Source organism: Phalaenopsis equestris, unplaced genomic scaffold, assembly GCF_001263595.1.
Source record: "Phalaenopsis equestris unplaced genomic scaffold, ASM126359v1 Scaffold000167, whole genome shotgun sequence".
NCBI classification, from domain to species: domain Eukaryota; kingdom Viridiplantae; phylum Streptophyta; class Magnoliopsida; order Asparagales; family Orchidaceae; genus Phalaenopsis; species Phalaenopsis equestris.
In genome coordinates, this window is record NW_018164609.1 from 353,588 (window position 1) to 375,861 (window position 22,274).

Here is a 22,274-nt window from a genome sequence, read left to right on the forward strand (position 1 = left end):
GATTATGTTTATCTCAACGAGGCTATGTTGAGAAAGTGCTGGAAAGGTTTGAGATGAGCAATGCAAAGCCTGTGAGCACTCCTTTGGCAAATCATTTTAAGCTTTCTTCAGAACGGTGTCCTAAGACAGATAAAAAAATGGAAGACATGGTTAAGGTTTCATATGTCAGTGCAGTTGGCTTCTTGATGTATGATGAATGTTTGTAGTTGTTAGAGAAGCATGGTGGGCCAACCCACAGTGGTGCAGGTGTAACTCCCAGATATTTTTCTCCTAAGAGGCTGGATATTCGCCAATGTGGAGATTTGTTATGGTATGACTCATATACCATATCGGGACAGACGCTGGATCGAAGCGGAGTGGAGCGGAGCGGAGCGAAGCAGAAGAATCTGTCCAAATTGGGAAGTTACGTGTGTTGGGGGTGCGGGGGCAAAGCCCCGCGGTATGGTACAGGGGTAATGTTGTAATTATATGTTGTGCCTAGGTTTACTCATGGGGTTATAAATAAGCATGATAGTAACCCCAGGAGGTATCCCTAAATTCTGTAAACCCTTTTCTGATTATTGAAAAGAACTCGTCGCTCTGCTCACCGAGGACGTAGTCAGGTATCACAAGATCAGAGAGTTGATTGCTTCTGGGGAGATACTGTTGTAGAAGGTTCCTACTGATGAGAATGCAGCTGATATGTTGACCAAGCCAGTTACTATCAACAAGTTCTTGCATTGCTTGGACTTGTTGAATGTTTGTAGTTGTTAGAGAAGCATGGTGGGCCAACCCACAGTGGTGCAGGTGTAACTCCCAGATATTTTTCTCCTAAGAGGCTGGATATTCGCCAATGTGGAGATTTGTTATGGTATGACTCATATACCATATCGGGACAGACGCTGGATCGAAGCGGAGTGGAGCGGAGCGGAGCGAAGCAGAAGAATCTGTCCAAATTGGGAAGTTACGTGTGTTGGGGGTGCGGGGGCAAAGCCCCGCGGTATGGTACAGGGGTAATGTTGTAATTATATGTTGTGCCTAGGTTTACTCATGGGGTTATAAATAAGCATGATAGTAACCCCAGGAGGTATCCCTAAATTCTGTAAACCCTTTTCTGATTATTGAAAAGAACTCGTCGCTCTGCTCACCGAGGACGTAGTCAGGTATCACAAGATCAGAGAGTTGATTGCATCTTTGCCGAACCTCGTTAAATCTCTGTGTTCTTCTGAATTTGTGTCGATTACTATTTTTCTTCGCCCTAATTTTCTCAACAGCTCTCATCATACTAGTTTGACAATAAATTTATATCATTTAAGCAATCTTTAACTCATGAAATATAATTTGTAGTTAAATAGAACATTTTGTCTAGCTCGTTGCGTTTTATCATGCTAAAAATAAGTCCGACTATATCCCAATAACACTAAGTTACTATACATTTAAATATATTATAACACTACTTTAATTTCTTATATTTATATCACTTAGAAGCTTTCATATCACATAAAAAATATCATAATTTTAATTTAAAAAAACATGGAACACACCTCTACATGCATAAGTAAATTGGCATTTATGAAAAAATTGAAGTTTGGTTTGAATGTAAATATATAGGAATTGAGTGGCATGTATATAAAACTTTCTTTATTTTAAAGATAATGCGAAAGATGTTATCCAAAAAAACCACAAGCATAAAATGTACATGTTTTTCTGTTTCTTTGGCGCCACATCAACAGCATATAATATTTTCATATTTCTTGTCTTAATATAAAATCATGCAGATTACATTATTATTAATTAAATATTTTCTCAAATTCCTGTATAAATTTTGTTTAAAGAACTCCAATAGATATGGAGTGGGCTTTTGGGTCTCAACGGCACCACCAAACGCTTATTTCACCAGTAATCATTGCTATAATCATCGTGGCACTGTTGCGTGCACTTAATCATTGCGTCAATCCGAAGTCATAAACAGTTTATATGCTTTCCTTATTCGCCCACACTTCCCTCGCCACACTTTCTCGGTTTGTAAGGGCTCTCACCCCCGCAGCTTGTACGGGTAAGCTCGTAAAAATTATCATTCTGCGTTTCATAATTACTGTCCAGTTTCTGCAATTGTTGTAAAAAGAGAAATTTACGTACACGCCTCTTAATTTTTATGTATTTATATATTTACAGTCCAGTTTCTGCTCGTAGTGTCAGTAGTCGGTTCATGAGTTTGAACTAAAAAATTAATTTTAAGAGGAGCTCATTGAAGAAGTCAGTGGTGACTAGAGAAGTAGGATAAAACGACTGGCTCGCCAGAAAATGCATCTAGAATAATAGAGATGAGCTTATTGAGTTGGTATGCACGCCAACAATCTAAGCCAGGATGAGTTCGGGCTCAAGCTCATTAAATTAATGGTCTCAATTTTAAACTTGAGCTCAAGCTTGTGATCCCGTTAACAGGCGGAGTTCGAGGAGGCTTGTGAGCCAGCTCTGCTCATTTACACCCCTTTCGTGCCATCATAATTCAGATCAATTCTCATTGCCAGTAAATTCTCCCTCCTCTTCTAAGATAGCAAAATTGGGCCTTCTGTGTTCCACACCCGCACATATTAAGGTATTTGGTAGCATTGTCTTAAAATTATTTAGGCATACATTTAAGGTAAATCCAACTAAACAAAAAAATAATAATAAATCAAACACCACGTTAAATCAAAATTTATGACTTTCTTTGTCTATTTCTCGATTCATTTTTTTCTTAAACTTAAATCCAAATTTACTAAATCCAATTACAAAATGAGTTTAAGAGTCTATTCGGTGCAGCTGCAACTTATAATAAGCTGTTGATAAGCAGCTACCGCAGGTAAGATGTCGCGCAACTGGTAATCCGAATAAAATGACTGATGTTTTGATTTGTATTGTTGAAAAACAACTATTTTGCACTTGTTTTTTTTATAAATGGTTATTCTATCTCTGTACAGTAAAGTTGTTTGTAACTGATATATCATAGCAATATATTTAACACTTGAGAAACAAAAATATATTTCAGAACATTAAAAAAAATAAGATATACACTTAACTTAACAGTTAATATCAAGTTTGCTAAAAAAAAAAATTAAAATTAAAATTACATTTAAGAATATGATAATATTTGTTTTAAAATGCAAACGTTGTTTGTCATGAGCTACGTTGTCCTCCATGTATACCATCCAACCCCGATCATTGTCAACAGTAGAATTTTTCTGACTGTCTGCCCATTGGAAGAAGCCCCACTTCTCCGTGATTCTCCATGAACACCTGTAGAACTGTTTTCCTGTTGCTATGTACCTGACTTGATGTCAGTAGAGAAGTTTGCAGTCCATAGTAATGGAACGATTGTCTGGAGGTCCCTGAAATCCCATAGCTCATCTGCCATGAATGATTCAAAAGACAATCAATTAATCATAACAAAAATATAATTTGACAAAAACAGTAATCAATTAGAGATTTGTGCGGATGCGATGTCTCAGAGAACTCAGTACAATAAGCCCACCAAACCCGTCACCCAAACATCAAAGAAATTGATCAAACCACATCACATATTTTTTTTATTTAAGACAATTACATTCAGGGCACCCAAAAACCTGCTGTTTACGAACGAGCACTCTCTGTAATCTATTTTCCGATTCCAAATCAAGCACGTAGTTTCATCTATACTTCCCATCAAAAAATCAAAAAATTGCATAGAGAAAGCTAGTGAATTCAGAAATCACATAAAGAATACTATTACATAAAAAAAGTCAGAAATCACATATAAAAAGATATTTTATTGAAAACTACTTACAAAACAAAATAACAAGAGATTACGGTTGTCAAAACAAACAAAATAACAAGAGATTACGGTTGTCAAAACAGCTCGTTGTTCGCGAACAACTCGTATTCAGATTGTTTACTAAGTTAACGAGTCAAACACGAACAACACGAATAAATTTTTGTTCATTCGTGTTCGGCTCGTTTTTGACTCGAAATACTACTAATCAATTATATATATATATATATAATGAGTTGTCTTTTTTTAAAAATTTAATTGACTACAAGGCTAAACAGATTTATAATCAGTTAAAAATAAAAAAATTTAATTGACTGCAAGGCTACAAAGATTTATAATCAATTAAAAATATCAATAAAAAAATAAAGTAAAAATTATTAGATTAGATTCAAATAATATTTTAAATCTTGCCCCAATCCTTAATATTTTATGACTACTTGATTAGAGTTGTCAAAACGATTCTTTATTCATGAATGGCTCCCGAATACAAACACACTTTTTGAACTCGAAATACACACCACCCAACCACCAACAAAGCCTTACACCCCTGCCAGAGATCGTGCCAGAGAGAGGAGGGAATGCGACCCTAAGCGCGAGAGAGGGGGGAGGGAGCAAACCGAGCGAGGAAGTACTAGGGCAAAAAATGGAAAAAATCAGTAGTACTGATTCATCAGTTCTCCAATGAGGGGGTGCCACGTAGGCACCACGGTGGGACCATTGCTTACGTGGCACCCCCTCATTGGAGTACTGATGCATCAGTACTCCTGAGGTAATATTTTTTCCAAAAAATGAGGTCGAAGATCGAAAGGGAATGCAGGTAATATACTGGGAAAAAAACTCGGGCTCGGGCATATCCCGCGGCCCATTTATTAATAAACCGTGGAGGTTTATTTGATTAAGCACATCGAACAGACCTCCGTGAGTTTTCAGAACACACCGCACCTAATATGCCGCCCAAACGGGCCCTAAGAGATTTACTTCATCATCGCTTACAAGCTTATCTCTCATACAGAATTTGAACCATTTAAAGTTACTAAATTCGATAAATTGTGTGTAAGAAAAAATCAGATTGTTTTCAAACGCCACCGCCCAAATCTGTCTACTTGATGCGGTGCTGTTCATTCGCTTCGGGCTTGTTGAATTTTGTCAGAACATCGAGGAATAAAAAAAGTTTATGAGGTAAACTTCTATCCTTTTCTCATAATTTTTTTAGTTACCGACAGTTTTATCTGTCTTTCATCTCCCCTCACCCAACTGGAGTAGTTAAAGTTTGTCAAGCTACCATAAAAGAGATCGCATCACTGAGCTTTGTAGTCGAAGGACAGCTCCGTGATGGAGATATCTCCGTTATTAGACTTGCGGAGTCGCTCTTCTTTTCTGTAGGACCGTGTCGCCGGCTAGGTTAAGTCGCCGCTGCATATTGCCATTTCGGGACGGCTTCCTCTGTTCTTTTTGATCAACTTAATCCCCCTCCGAAAAAAAAAAAAAAAACATCTTGTTTTGTACTGGGAGCCGGATTCGTAGGTTTCAAGCTTTCTATTTTTTTATCCTGCCTCCATAACCAACACTGTTATCCGTGTTCTTATTGATTATCTACAAGATGAAATAGAACAATCGTAAGCACTGTGTCAGCCTTGCTCTTTCTTTCGTGCAAACTGTCACCCTATTTCCTTTCCTGAAAAAGGCTTGTTGGTGAATGTTTATCGAGATATGTTTATTACTATAAAGTCATGACCATGCATGTTGATGGGACTTGTTTCTTGCTCGAAAGATGATTACTAATTCACGTTGTATCACCAATTTATCTTTTTAGGGACTTGCTTCTCAAGAGCTAACCCTGTGGGTTTGCAGAAATGGGAATTTTTTCTTTCATAAACTGGAGTGGCGGCAGTTCACTTAGATGCCTTTGTCTCTGGCTATTGCTTTTGATAGTATCACAGAATGTCAGCGCAGAAAGTTCATATTTGATTGGGTTGGGGAGCTATGACATTACAGGACCTGCAGCTGATGTTAATATGATGGGATATGCTAATATGGAGCAGATTGCATCTGGACTTCACTTCAGACTAAGAGCTCGTGCATTCATAGTTGCCGAGCCCGGTGCAAATCGAGTGGTTTTTGTGAACCTAGATGCATGCATGGCATCCCAAATTGTCACCATCAAAGTAATTGAGAGATTGAAATCCAGGTTCGTCTGATTGGCTGATCTTAGAAGCAGATCTTCACAATAGAGTTTGTATTTGCAGTTGCTTTACCATCCCACTGTTAGCTTAATGGCCTTTTTTATATACTCCCTTTCTTTATTTTTTCGGGAATTTATTCATTATCATCATGTTATTCACCCACCACATAGTATTCCTAAATTATTCTTCATTTTAACCACATAGCTTTTACTTTTGAAAGATCATAGCCTTGTCTATATGCTTATTCTTTTGTATAATAGATCTAAGGTACTTCGAATTATCACACTAATTATTACTTGATAATCCAACTATATTGGCTGTTAATCTTAATTTCAGGTCCTCTAAATTATATATCTTATAAATATATATTTTTTTACTGATGAACGTTCTTTATTATTCTAATGTTCCTCTATTATTCTAACTTTTAACTTCTTAGAAAATACTTTACCCATTAAAGCTACGCTACTCAAGGTACTCAATTTGAAGTTTTATACAGTTTTCTTTATAAACAACATAAATAGATGCAGAATTAATCATGATACTCGTTGAAATTCCTCTATGATAAAAATTCTGATCACTATATTGATATTTTAAAGCTAGTATCAGTTCTATCATATATATATTTCTTACAAGTTTGACATATATCTAGCACTAATCTTTTTTATTCTCATGATAGTCATTTTTGTCTTTTAATGTTCAGTAAAAATATGAAAAATTCTTGTTTTACGCTTTATAATCTTCTTAACGTGTCTCCTTAGATAAGAACAGCAATATTGATATCGCAAAGAGTGAAGTTATCTCGAAGAGATCCATTTCTTTAAGCACCTAAAATAATTATTGTCTCAGACCATTACTGTTATTTTAGTTTGGGTGTTCTATTTCTTTCTTAATTAATCAGCTAAGCTGTGAATATTCACAGCACTTCTACACAAAAATCATTGTTGATCTCATCTCGATCCCTGAAGCTATATTATTATGTGGCTTTTGTACATATTTGATAATATTTGATTTCATTGGGTTCACTTTCTCTTGACAGGTATGGTGGCTTATATAATGAAAAAAATGTAGCAATCAGTGGAATTCATACACATGCTGGACCCGGTGGTTATCTTCAATATGTTGTTTATCTTGTGACTTCACTAGGATTTGTTCAACAGTCATTTAATGTCATTGTTGATGGAATTGAGAAAGCCGTCATACAAGCCCATGAAAACTTGCGGCCTGGGTCAATATATATAAACAGCGGTATGATTTTCACAAATTTGCTGTGTATCTTTAATTGTGATCCTAAGTTTTAATGGTCTGAATTATTGGTTAATTATCTATTCGCTTGATCCTGCTTTGTTTGTTTTTTGTTTTTGACTTTAAGCCATCTTTTTTCCTCGCACAAGATGCACTATTGGCAGACTGCGTGCTGGTAATGGGAAAATCTTTTTCTGTTGCTGGTCTTTAATGCCATTGGATTTCATCTGTTTCTTTTGGCATTCAATTCTGATTGTTTGATGTTTTTGTTCTGTTGTCGTCTTATTTATAATTTTTTTTTTTCAAAAACCAAATTATATGTTGTCTTTAGAAATTTGATTTCAAACAACACTTTGTAAATATAATGGCCATGATTTGATCCTAAGCTAGATTCAATAGACATGCTAAATAAGAATAAGACATCCCAAAGAAGTTGGAAGGAAGCTTCTCAATTTCTATTTAAGCTTCTTTTTAACTTTATGGGCCTCCTTTGTTTTTTTCTTGATTTTATCCACGTTTTAATTTTGTCTGGAATTTCATCATTTTATCGTTCTAAGAACATATGTTTGCTCATTGCTCTGTATTTGTTGACACTCTCCGTGCTTAACATAGATGCTTTACTCATCAGGAGAGCTTCTTGATGCTGGTATTAACCGCAGTCCAAGTGCATATCTTAACAATCCTTCTGAAGAAAGAAAACAATACAAATATGACGTTGATAAGGAAATGACCCTACTGAAGTTTGTAGATGAAGAATGGGGTCCAGTTGGTAGTTTCAATTGGTTTGCTACTCATGGGACTTCTATGAGTCGCACAAATTCACTGATAAGCGGAGACAACAAGGGAGCTGCTGCACGTTTTATGGAGGACTGGTTTGAGAAAGTTCATGGAGAGGCAAATGGCATAAAATCTAAAGTTTCAAGTAATGATAGCCTAGAAAATGGATTTCCTCGTAAATTGTCCAGCATAACCTCCCAGTTGCATGAGAACTGTATATTTCAGCAACGCACTTGACTCATGTTCTTAAATTTTTGTTATAGATAATTTGTATGCCCTCTGTTTTAAAAGAATTTGTAACATTTGTTCTTTAGATTCCGCGATGAAGTTGATTGCTATGTCATTCCCAGCAAATAATGGTAGCGAAATACCTGAGAACTTTACTATGACAAGTCGGGTACGGAGTACCTTTGATCAGGGAGTTAAAGCAAAATTTGTTTCTGCTTTTTGTCAATCAAATTGCGGGGATGTAAGTCCAAATGTTCTTGGAGCTTACTGCATAGACACCGACTTACCATGTGATTTTAACCACAGTACTTGCAATGGAAAGAATGAACTGTGTTACAGCCGTGGTCCTGGGTAAAATTTTCCTGACTTGCTACTGTTTCCTAACTTTTTTCATGAGTTAATTTCTAACAATGAGCATTTGATATATCAGGTATCCAGATGAGTTTGAGAGTACACGCATCATTGGGGATAGACAATTTAAGAAAGCCGTGGATTTGTTCACGGAAGCATTGGAAAAGATCAATGGAAAAATTGAATATCGTCATACTTATTTGGATTTCTCAAATCTAAATGTCACAATTCCTTCCATTAAGGGTCAAGAAGTGGTCAGAACATGCCCTGCTTCCATGGGTTTTGGTTTTGCAGCTGGAACCACTGATGGTCCTGGAGCATTTGATTTTAGCCAAGGAGATGACAAGGTCAGTTAATTTGTTTTCATCATCAAGAACAACTGCTTGCCAAGCTTTGTTTATGATATGAGGTGCTGTTGATCAGGGAAATGCATTTTGGAGGCTGGTGAGAAACGTACTAAAAACACCTAGTAAAGAGCAAATTGATTGTCAACATCCAAAGCCAATTTTACTAGATACTGGTGATATGAAGGAGCCATATGATTGGGCAGTAAGCTTGTTTTTTGCTTAGACTTTTCTTCTCTTTTCTGTTTACTTGAATTCGTATAGATGATTTGCCACAACTAATTTGGCTTTTTATTTGGTGGACAAGTCCGATATTCAGACTTGTTTCCATGCTTGGTAAATTTTGCCACTATGAGGAGGATTTGGTGGATTGTGATTGTCTGGTCGAGGGCGAGAGGGTTTCCTAGCTTTTGCCTGGCTGGGATCAGGATTACTTGTTTTTGTAGTTAAGGTTTTGTGTTTTTTCTTTATTTTTCTTTAATGGCATGGAGCTGGAAAGTTGAGTTTAGAACTTGGCAGCTATTTTAATAATTACTGATACAAATACTTTACAGCTTGAATCTCATTTGTAAGTTGTCTGGACTTTAATTTGTGCATGATATCTAGTTGCTGATTCTGTGATTTGGGACTTGCATGGATTTATTGGTGCTGGCTGGTTGGCTTCAATCCTGCAAATAGTTTAGAAAAAAAGAGATTTATTTTGAAACGGTCCTCGATCAATAAATAACGGTGTTCATCCATCTCTTGTTCATTTGATGTAGCAATTGAAGTTGGGGCAGTCTGTTTTTATATGGCAGGAACATTTGGACCTATTTTGCTTTGGTCTTGTTTCTAGCACGATGGGCTGATATCATTCTGAGTACACTGTTTCTCTCATAATATATTTTTATGTGCTTTTTATCTTAACTTTAAGAGCTTGTTAAGACGTGCAAATCTTACTAAGGCATTTTTCATTAGTAATTATAAGCATATCATAATAGAAGTGATTGCAATATGTTTGTGTATTAATATTCTTGCTAATTGTTTCCTTCTTTTTTGTTTGATTTTTGTTTTTACAGCCTTCAATTCTTCCAATTCAAATAATTAGAATTGGACAATTTGTCATCCTTTGTGTCCCTGGAGGTATGCATATTATTGCTGCATTATTTTCTCTCTTTTACTCTCAACACGGCACTTGCATATTAATTTTAGTCCTGCATTTACTGAGCTTATCGTCTGAAATGCCCTTATTTGTGCTGAGATTTTCGCAATACTTCATTCATTTTCTCTTCAATCACTGTATTTTCTAACGGTTTCATGCAGCTGGTTTCTTTTTATGGTCCTAAGAGTTATTTTCTTTGTACGAGCAGACCACCTTAATAACGTTGGATTTTTCTTTTTCCCTTTCTATTGCTTCATTTTTTGCTCTATATATATGGTTTTTAATGTATACGGGCAAACTATCATTGATTTTAATTTTTATTTCAATCAAACGCCAAATTTTCTTTCAGAGTTTTCTACAATGGCTGGAAGGCGTCTTCGTTCAGCTATAAAAACAGTACTTACCAGCAGCAACTCTGGAGAGTTTGATGGCAATATGCATATTTTAATTGCTGGTCTGACGAACACATATTCTCAGTACGTTACTACATTTGAAGAGTATGAGATCCAAAGATATGAGGTATGCGTAAAATAACTCTGATTGTTTTCACCAATTTTGAACTATCATTAGGTACTAGCAGGATTATTCCTTTCTCATGTTGCTTCACATGCAACGACACTATTCATTAAAATATAAAATGTCGTATATGTTTCATAATGTTCAGAAACATCCTCCTCTTCAGGATTGGTTTCAGCAGAATCATTAAGTATCGGTTTAGAAATCCATTGTTACGATTCATCATGGTTAAGTGTTAGATTGGCTTTTTCAATTAGATCATTATAAACAACCATGCTAGTTTTTTCCTACCCCTTTTCGTCCTATAATTTACAATTTTGAGACCATATTAAATTGCTAATTACTTTTTGTAGTATGTACTCAACAGGGCTCAACATGGGTGTATGACCCCTTTGCGATGATACTATGTTTGAAGTATGATGGATAGATAGATAGATAGCCTATCCACTACCTATTGTAATAATAAAATAAAATAAAAAAAATTGAACTCGTGCGTCGGTTCAATGGAACCAATGACTCAATTCCTTTAATAGGAAGTAATAGATGGAGTGGCCATGGGATTGATCTCGCTACAAGTCAAACGAGCAAGATGACGTCCCATGCAGAACATAGACGTGAGGATGTGCGCTGATCAAACAAAGAATAAGAGAGACGATCACAGGCTAAAGGATGGCGATTGAGCGAAGAATAGCAAGATGGTTGCATTGTATGTGGTAAATCACGTGTCGGCATTGTGCAAAGCTGGTGTCAATGCCGCTTGTGCTGGAGATCTATCCTTTGTGTGTGAGGAAGGAGCTGTGTATTGGAGGAGGCCATTTGCAAAAAAGTGCTGGAACCGTGCATAAGAATCAATTTTGTTGGTAGGCGAGGGTTCTCTGCCAACCAAGCCGTGCGAAGGAAACGAAGGAAAAAGATGGCCTAGTTCGACATTAGATGCAATTTGTTCATTTGAGTGCAGGAAAAATGTTTACAGTCCAAACTGCGACGAGCTCTGTACAGTTTAGTGATGACGAGCCAAAATTATTATTAAGATTAGGGTTTATTTCTTTAATTTAGAAATAGCTTTTCGGTTTAATGTTTATTAATTTATAAAGATTTTACTAAATAATTTTAAAAATTGAATGTAAAAGGATCTTGACTTCGCAAGCCTTTACAAGAAAAGGTGCTTAAGGCAATGATGATCAAAGTACGAAAAAATGGCTGAAAATGAGTGTTTATTTTAATTTATTAAATAATTAAATTGATTTAAAATTTGTTAATTGTTAATATTTTATTTTTACTAAATAATGTCAAATTGTGATAATTGCAAAATATACAAATTGGGAGGTTGAACAAGATTTTTGTTTTTGTGAAAAAAAAACTTTGTGAGGTATGAATATTAAAATCTTAAGAAGTTTTATGTGGATGAAATTTTAAAAGACATATTTGTATAAGTATGGTATACTGTTAGACCAGTGCCTACTGCACCGTCTGCCTCTTGCCCCACTAAGTCAACGCCAAGCTTTTTAAATAGCTTAAAAACTTATATTATGCGTAAACAAAAAAGGGAAATTAAGTCATTTGTTAGTTATTATTGTGGGGTATAAATAAGACTTAATATGTTTAGGACTAGGTTTAGTATGCTATTATTGTCTAGAGACTTAGGAATTATGGTTTGGGAGAGATCGCCTACTTCTTGAATTCCAAGTGTTTATCTTTTATGTATTTTAGTTTGTACTGTTTTGTTTTGTACTAGTGGAATAAATTTTTTTTTTTTGCCATAGCCTCTCTGGAAACTTGTCACGTTCTGTCACGATCTTGTTCGGTGCTTATAATTAACTAAGGCGGGTACATCTATCGGACGACATTAACATCTAACTACCCACATTTTGAAAATTTCTTATACATATAAAAGAGCTACTAATTCACAAAGTGCAATAAAACCCAACACCTCCAGAAACAATAATATCCAAAGACAATATCTCAAGCCAGTATTAAACAATATATCAATATCTGAAAAAAAATACTAAAGAGAAACAATCATCATAAAAATATCTAGCAGTAGCAGTCCTCATCCGGTAAACTAAATCTCTCCTATCAGACATATCAACATTTAACTTTTCTTCACCTGATAGAAAACATTAATTGCAACCGTAACTATGACTTAATTAGTATTTATGATATAATTTGCATTAAATTATAATGCTTATGCTTTGCATGAAGGACCTAAAGAAAATACATCTCATTACTTTATAAATACATGAACTTTCACTTCAATTTTCTCCATTCCTGTTTCACTTTACGTATTTGTAATTTTAATCTCTTTAATAGTCATCACAAAATTATCGTCATACTCGAAGGTATCCTAAAAAATATGTCCAAAGACACCCTCAAATTGTTCCTAAGGTACCCTCAAATTGTACTCGAAAGTATACTTTTATCATTTCCTTTAACGTGCACAAATACATTGCAACTACCAGTATGATATGGGGGTAATCCTGTATGATATAATTATTTACTTGTCATTTAATTTTTTTTTTAAATTACTTCATTTTAAAGAGATTAAATATTTATTTTCTCTTTTCCCATTCATTTCCTTTAATTCTTACGCTACAACATACAATCTTAAAATAATTGTCTAAAGCATTAAATAAATTTTTTTATTTAATAACTTTAAATTTAATACATATAAGAAAATAATTAATCACCTTGACTTATAAGACCTCTGAAAATGCTTACCTTCACTTCACTTCCCTTAGCACTTTGATCTCTTTATCGACCTTTAATTCAATGGCTTGATAAATTCAAATCACTTGATATAAAATTAATACCACCTTTAATCAAAACTAATTTAGTACTTGGCTCATAAAATTTATAAATCTTTACCTCGTCCTTATTTGAAATCCTTGATTTCACTTCTTTCTCAATTCCCAAGAATTTATTAAGTCTTCGTTTCCCGATTCAATTAAACCACTATTAATACTTAATATCATATATGTTAGCACTTATTTTAACAATATATAATTAATTAACTTATTTAAAATTTAAACCTCTAACTTTTTTAACCCTTAGTTGGCTGCCATAATTCACACACGTGAGTATCGACTTTTGAGCCCTCCTACTTCACTTGAAGCTTGACTCTTCGATCAAACATACGAGCTTCTCCTCTCGACAGAGTCGCGTACTTCACCCTCCTCCTTCGGCTTCTTCTTCCACCGCACGCGAGCACATCTCTCCACTTTTTTGATCTCGGTGCAATCCAATAGAGCACCGCACGAAGCTGCCGCTTTCTCCAACCTCTCCAAACAAGGAATTGTTCCTACCATCACTAAACCCTTTCTTCTTCTTCGGTCTCGATTCTGACTTTACGCATGCCGCTCGATCGCAGTGTCGGCTTCAACAACTCTAAGCAACTCACAACAATCGGCGACGTTGACTCCTTTCTTCATTTAAGGAACAAAGTCGTCTTACGCACGAAATCGATGACTTCCCATTTCTTCTTCTTCTTCTTTCTCCTCTTCTTCCCTGCACCGAAGTTGCTCCTCTTCTCCAATGGTTTCTTCATCTCCTTTCTCTTTAAACTTCTTCCTTACTCAGCTAGGGAACAACCTCCTTCTCGATCTTTCTGCTCTCCCTCTTGTTCGCTCTTTTGTTTCGAATGAGAGGAAGTGTAGGAGCCTGAGTTAAGGTTTCTGCGAGGGGGTGCGACCTTCCTAACAGGTATTTATTTTACTTTATTTATTAGTATTATAATTATTTATTTATTTAATATCAGTTATTACAATCTCCCCTCATTGGAAACTATCTTCCTCGAATTTTGAGAGACCTCCCACACAACATCCTTCTTCAACCCATGCCTCCATAAAATCTTCATAAAAGGGATCTCTCTGTTCTGCAGCTTCTTCACATCATAATCCAAAATCTTTTCAGGCTGCTCAACATATGTCAAATCTGGCTGAATATTAATTGAGTCTGCTATCATCCTACTAGTTTCATCTGCAATATATTTTTTGAGTGAAGAAATGTGGAAAACATTATGCACTCTCTGCATATGTGCTGATAAAGTCAATCTGGAAGCCACTTTCCCAAGCCTCTCGACAATCTCAAAAGGACCGACAAATCAGGGGCTCAATTTTTCAGTCTTCTCAAATCATTGCACACATTTCAATGTATTGACCTTGATAAAAACAAACTCTCCAACTTCAAACATAGTAGGTCTGTGCTTGGCATCGTAATATTTCTTTTGTCTGTCCTGCACTACTCTCATTCTGTCTTTGATCATTCTAATCTTTTCAGTAGCATCATCAACCAAATCAACACCAATGATCTTTCTTTCACCTGTTTCAGCCCAACTTACAGGCGTCCTGCACTTCCACTAAAAGTATATGTGATTCCCAACCTCCACCAATGTCAAGAACACATAACCTTAGTAGATCCTTCAAGGTGATAATCCGCTCTGATTGACCATTAGTTTGAGGGTTAAATGTTGTACTGAAAGTCAGTCGAGTGCCCAAAGATTCAAGAACATTCTTCAACAATATGAAAGTAAACTTGCCATCTTTGTTAGAGACAAAAGACTTTGGCATCCCATCCTACCTCACAATTTGATCCACATATAATTTAGCTAGCTTTTCAACTAGATCTGCTATTTAATAGACAAGAAATGAGCAGATTTGTTCAGTTTATCGACAATTGCCCAAATAACATCATGACTCTTAACATGTTATTGACAAACTAATAACAAAATCCATTATAATCTTCTCTCATTTTCACTCAGGAATCAGTAAAGGCTGCAATTGACCTCCAGGACGCTGAAGTTCTGACTTCACTAGCTGACATGAAGGGCACTTGGCCACAAATTCTGTGACATTTCTCTTTAATTCTGGCCACCAAAATGCTTTTTTGAGATTCTGATACATTTTATTGCTCCCTGTGTGAATAGTCTGACTCTATAAATGTGCTTCTTCCATAATTTCCTTCCTTAGGTAATCAACATATGGAACATAAACTCTTCCTTTATATCTCAATAAACCATCATGATCTAGCACATATTTCTCTAAAAAACTTCTCTTAACTTGCTCTAAAACATTCTAAATACTGCTATCTCTGACTTAAGAATCTCCAATTCTGTCCTTCAAAGTTGACTGCACTTTCAACTGATATAGTTGAAGAATACTATCATCACCAGAGTTAATTATAGATTGCTTCAGCCTCTCTAGATCTTTAATTAATTGTTTCTGTTGAATAAATAAATAGTTCAAATTACCAGAAGTTTTTTTACTCGGTGCATCTACCACCACATTTACTTTTTCATGATGATACTGAATTTCTAAATCATAATCTTTAATAAATTCCAGCCATCTCCTCTGCCTCAGGTTCAACTCTTTTTGAGTGAAGATATATTTCAAACTCTGGTGGTCAGTAAAAACTTGACATCTAACTCCATATAGATAATGCCTCCATATCCTGAGTGCAAATACATCTGCAATAAGCTTTAAGTTATGCATAGGATAGTTCTTTTTGTGGCGTTTCAAAACCATAAGGAAAGCGGGTTTACACAAGCAATTTTTTGTATTGGTCTTGGAAGGGCCATCCATAGATTATATAGAGAAATTTGAAATGCTATCTGGTGGTTCCTAGGAAGACCACATTGATCATTTGAAGGTGTTAACAATGCTAAGTGTGTCGACGAATCCATCGAAGGTGGCGGCTATGTTGGATTGACCACTACCTACCTAAGACATTGAAGGGGTTGAAAGGATTTCTGGGATTTACATGATAGTACCAAAACTTCAGGAAGGTTATAGTTTGATTGCATGGCTGTTCACGGAGCAATTGAAGAAGGATACATTCAACGTGGGTAGCTGTGACCTAGGCTTTTGAGAAGTTGAAGAAGGCCATGAAGAGTGTATTAGTGTTTGCGGTACTTAATTTTAGCCAACCATTTATTGTAGAGATGAATGCCTCAAGCTGTGGGTTAGGTGCAATCCACATGCAGTGTGAACTATCGATCGCTTATTTAGTCAAGTGCTGACAATGAGAGCTAGACTCAAGTCAGTTTATGAGCGGGAGCCATATGACTGGATCCAAACATGAGTTTTCTCATTTCTACTTTGAGAATAATGTGTCTTTTGGAAGAGGAGTAATGTTAGATCGACACCCATGACACCGTCCGCCTCGTGCTCCACTAAGTTAATGTCAAGCTCGTCAAATAATTTGAAGACTTTTGTTAGGGGTAAAACTAAAAGGGCAATTTAGTCATTTGTTAGTTATTATTATGAGGTATAAATATGGCTTAATATGTTTAGAGTTAGTTTATGAATGCTATTGTTGCTGGAGTCTTAGGAGTTAATGTTGGGGAGAGATTTCCTACCTATCGAATTATCAGTATTTAAATTTTATATATTTCAGATTATATTATTTTAGTTTTGTATCAACAAAATATAATTATTCTTTCCACCCTAATCGTTACAGAAACTTGTCTTGTTCCTATCATATACATTTATGTAAATTAGTGAAAGATTTTGTAGAATGATTGATATATAAAATTTATATTGTTGAGTTCTTAATGATCTTGTTTTAAAGGTAAGTTTAAAAAGAATGGAAGAACTAAAGAAAAAGTTAATATAAGTATATATTTTTTAATTATAATATTGTAATTATAAGCTAAACATCGTGTTTAATTGTAAATTAAGTCAAGTTTGAAGAGTAGAAGCAAGGTTAAATGATAGTAAATTCAATAAATTCAATTATAGGCTAGCTTTATAAATTGAAACTGAGGTCAGTAATTATTTTTCTAATAGTATTAAATTTTTTTATTTTTAAAATGCATTCATGGTTTAAAAAATTAAACCATGATGGTATAGATTAATTATGTAAATGCTTAATGTTTTATAAATGTTTCATATACTGTATTTGCACTGAAGATTTAACAAGTATTTCAGTGATTGAAAGAAATTAAAGAAAAACTAGCTAAAGTAATTGGACAAGTCCATCGCATGGGTCATTCTTATATGGTACTAGCTGGGGATGTTAGGATATTTGTGCACAAAAATGAAAATAAAAAAAAAAACTTGAAAAATGAAATTGAAATGGATGTATTATCAATTGGTATAATCTTTTTAAATGATACTCTGATGATTTTTTAAATGGTTCTAATCTAAGAAAATGAAAATAATTGAAAGTTTTAAATAAATAAAATTTTGATGTCATGTTAGAGCATATAGATAGAAGTTTAGTACACAAGAGAACCACAATTATTCATGTAGTTGTTATAATTTAACATGTTCTTTAAATTTTTCTTTCAGGGAAAATATTTTTAAATTAAATTGCTGATAGGAGAGATTATGTTTATAGAGGAAGATGAATCCGGGAAAATAGATATCAAAATATTATTTTATTTTATATTAAGTTTATTTGTTAAAATTATTATTGCTACTAGATATTTTTACTGTTTGACTTGATTGATGTATTAAAAATTGTATGCTTTAGCGACTCTTTACAATTTGGATGATTTTTATGAATTGTTGTAAATGTTATACTGGTACAACTCTACCAACAAATTATTCATTCGTTTTGGAAAATTCAAGCTCTTGGGTCATATCACACAACTATGAAGCATAAATTTGATAGATAGCTGGACAACTGGACTTAACAAGGGACAAGGTAAAGATTGAGAAATAAAATACGAATACGACAAAATATGCCGACTAGATTGATAAATACTCTGCTGTCTACTAATGTAGTGTGGACTTGCTTGGATAGTCTTACCGTTTATTAAAGAAGCTTGGACAATATACCAGGGTGATATGGCAAGTTTTGAGAAATAGGCTATTAATAACTGAAAAAACATATATACCGTTCACTTTTTTGGTCGTACATGGATAAAACAATCTATGGACTCGTTGTACAATCAAAATGATTGTAATCTAAAGACTGTTTATATCTAGGTAATAGTGCAAGGGAAGATCAATGATTCTATATTTATATATTGGAGCATAAATATTGAACAGTGTTGAGAAAAAAGACATGAATGAATACCTCAAAATACAATGAATAGGTTTATATAGCTTGATCTCTTTTCTGGTCATTCATGAATAAAAATATAAAATAACTCAATTGACAAGAAGATTACTGATGCTCTAGAGAATGTTGATCTTTAGCTAGTGCAAGTGAAGATGGATGATTTTAGATTTACATATTGGAACATAAAAGCTGGACAACATTTTCAATTGAGTTATTTTACATTTTTTTAAGCATGGACAATGAAACGAACATTGACATGACAGTCACTAGGACACAACATAATTATAGAAGTCATGATCTTTTTTGGGCAAACTAGTATGATAAAATATATTATCAAAAACTTAATCGCAATATTTTTCCATAAAAAAGTATTACATGAACAAAATATAATGTCATAGCTCGATAAATCGAAGAAAAAACAAACATTGATTTAATTGTAATTATCAAGTATATGTAACCATCGGCAACATTATTCCAATATTAGCACTAATTATTATACGTGCTTTTGTTGATATTAGCATTACATTATGGAGATTAAATTCCAAAAATACAAAGAAGAGTTTATAATTAAAACAACCACACAAAATATGAACATATTGGTTATTACTTATTAAGCCCAATGCATTTGACACATTTATCGTCGCCATCGGCACCACTTTTATCTTGGCATGCACTTTCACCAGCTCAAGCATCTGACACAGATCATCCAACATGAACCAATGAGTTGTTGGGGGGGGGGGGGGGGGGGGATGGTATTTTTTTAACCTTGGTTGGCGAGCGGAAGAGAGGGGTTCAGGATCCAGCAGAAAACGAGTGCGGGATCGAGAAGGAAGCGTGCTGTGCTGGAGATCGAGATCGAGAGTTCTCCTCGCGAGAGCGCTCCGCCGGAGAAAGAAATAGGTCGCGGGCTCAATAGCCGTTACCCGAGAGCTTTGGCGGGGAAATTAATGATTTCCTTTCCTGCAAAGGTTTTAATTGGAAAATAATAATATTCAAATATTTTCAATTAATACGAGTTTTAAATAGTCCGCCCGAATTTTGAAATTTGAAATTCAAAATTCGTGAGCAGGTGCCTAGCCCAAATCGGGCCCGAGTCGGACCTGGGTTGAGCCTAACCTGCGCACCAAAAAAAATGCATCGATTTCCGTGCAGTTCGCGCGAGTGTGGAACCACGGCAATATGGGTGTCTTTTCTAGCTAAAATCGACGTTCCGAACGCGTCGGCGCAGTCCGTTTCGTTATCCGGGGTCGTCCGGACGAGTTTGCCGGCGGGCGAGTCAATTTAAGCCAAAATTGTGTGTGATGCAACGAGTGCGTTGAAGTGCGGCGTTCGCGAGTATTCGAGTCACAAATTGTTCACCTAAGGCTGTTGATCCTATAGGAACTCAATTTCGAGCCCTCTACATGTTGGTCCTTAGCTCTTGCAACTAGAAGTTGAGTGCTTGGAACCACTCATGCGAGTTCTTCACAAAAATGAGTCAAGAAGTGACTTGAAGTTCTATGGGAGGTGGGCTCCATTACTAGTCCGCTAGGATGGTCAACCAGGAACTCCTAAGGCTAGATTATGGGTTCTGGGGGTAGGAGACTAAGACCTCACAAAAATGAGGTCAACACCTGTGCCCTTGCTTTGTTGGACCATGTTCCATCCATATTTGATTTTAATTTTGAAAAAAGAAATAGTACATCAAACATTATTTCCAACATATTGAACACATGTTGGGTGTCAGAGGTGTGCTTGTGTCCGGCTCTGACATGAAAGAATTTTTGAAATGTTAATGCTTCATCTTCCATAGAAGAGGTGGGGTGGAGTGGGAGCTAAGTTCAACATAGGAATCTTTGTAGAAGAGGAAGTTGGTAAAGTTGAAGCTTTTGGTTAACTGTTTTAAGAAGCCGTGACATTTTGGAAATTTGGATCAAAATATGAAAATCAGATATTTACACAAAGACGGTATAGCAAAGCATAAATATATGTTGGCATAAGCCTAATGATGATGTAGACGGCAAGGGTAAGCTTCATTGTGTACTTAATTTAATTTTTGAGGTAACATCCAGCCATAAACCATGTTGCTGTTGGCCTACTCCTAGTTTACATAATTTAAAGATTGGGCCATATTTCTGCAGTTTGGATGAGGGATTATGCTAGAGAACAAATTTGTATTTGATTTAATATGGAATTTATGCTCACCTTGACATTTGTTGTACTATCAGAAGTACTTAACAAGAGAACTAAAATTTGCTTATCCGCCATTATTAGGGGAGAAGGGAGGAGCGCTTCTTTTCAAGCCCAAGTCAACTTACAAATTTAGATTAGGGGCATTTACATACATACCACCCAATTCCTATATATTTGCATATTTAACACAAACGTTTTTGTATACATTTAAACCACTCAAATCTTTCAGATCACATCAAAATTAGCACCATTTTAACTTTTAAGAAGTGAAATACGGTGACATGTATGCAAAAATTAAAGTTTAGATGTTAGATATGAAAATATTTAGGAATTTAGTCGTATGTAAATACATCTTCATGTTAATGCTGTATAGCGAATCAATCAGCTTTGTTTGCTAAATTTTTTTATCCATACAATGTTTTTGAATACATGTTTTCTTTGTCTATATTGCATACTAATACAAAATTAGTTTAATGCCATAGAAGAAAGATTCCATTGCGCATCAATCAACATTGCTTGCTCATTAGTTTGTAAATGCATACAATGTTTTTGAATAAAGTGTCAAAAAATTCCCTTGACTATTTATACGGTGTCATATTAGTCATATTTTATCCAAACTCTTTAAATTGGAGCTGAAATAATCCTTCATGGGGACTATTTTGACTATTTCAGCCCATATTAAAAAATTATAGCCACTAAATTGACAGTTTTATAGACTCTGAGACTAAAATGACCCCATGTAAACCGTCAGGAGATTATTTTGATGCTTTTTTATTTTTGAATGAGTTTTCTTTTGTTTATATTGTGTATCACGTGTGATGTACTAATACAAACTTCTCAGGGAGCATCTACTCTGTATGGACCGCACACACTAAGTGCCTACATTCAGGAGTTCAAGAAATTGGCCGCATCGATCGCCGGCGGCGGCCCTGACATCCCTTCAGGCCCACAGCCTCCTGATCTTCTCAATAAACAAATCAGCTTGCTTTCTCCTGTAATCTTTGATTCAAAACCCATAGGTGTCAACTTTGGAGATGTCAAGTCAGATGTTCCTCCGAACTCAACTTTTACCAAGGGTCATATGGTCACGGCCACGTTTTGGTCTGCTTGTCCTCGAAATGATCTGATGACCGAAGGTACCTTCTCGCTCGTGGAGATCTTGCAGGGTTCTGAAACATGGGTTCCGGCTTATGATGACGATGATTTGTGTCTCCGATTCAAGTGGTCCAGGCCATGGAAGCTCAGCTCTCGCAGCTATGCTACGATAGAGTGGAGGATTCCTGAAACCGCAGTGCCTGGTGTCTACAGAATAAGACATTATGGTGCTGCAAAGAACTTGTTGGGATCGATCACCCATTTCACTGGTGCTTCAACTGCGTTTGTTGTGATATAGCGATGAGCTTGTTGTAAATACTTTAAACATACAAGGCTTCATTTATTCTGGTGTGGGCTTTTGTAGCTAATGAGAACTAGAGCTTTGTTTTGTGTTTGTATTTGAAATTATATCGGATATTGAAGGCTGTATCAGACGTAAAGTTTTATTTGTA

General features: G+C 35.4%; 1 protein-coding gene across 3 annotated transcripts; it reads left to right on the forward strand.

Moving 5' to 3' along the window:
* Positions 1–1,996: 1,996 nt before the first annotated feature.
* On the forward strand, positions 1,997–22,274 carry LOC110022054 (neutral ceramidase-like). 3 transcript variants are annotated; one of them, XM_020720834.1, is made up of 10 exons: positions 1,997–2,035; positions 5,583–5,957; positions 6,989–7,197; positions 7,823–8,185; positions 8,286–8,550; positions 8,630–8,897; positions 8,974–9,099; positions 9,953–10,016; positions 10,385–10,554; positions 21,569–22,274. In XM_020720834.1, exons 2-10 carry the CDS (start codon positions 5,623–5,625, stop codon positions 22,118–22,120), a joined length of 2,352 nt encoding a protein of 783 aa, XP_020576493.1. In that variant the 5' UTR covers positions 1,997–2,035; positions 5,583–5,622; the 3' UTR covers positions 22,121–22,274. The 3 variants fall into 3 exon arrangements, with proteins under 3 accessions (XP_020576493.1, XP_020576492.1, XP_020576491.1); XM_020720833.1 differs by lacking the exon at positions 1,997–2,035 and adding an exon at positions 4,640–4,948; XM_020720832.1 differs by lacking the exon at positions 1,997–2,035 and adding an exon at positions 4,988–5,385.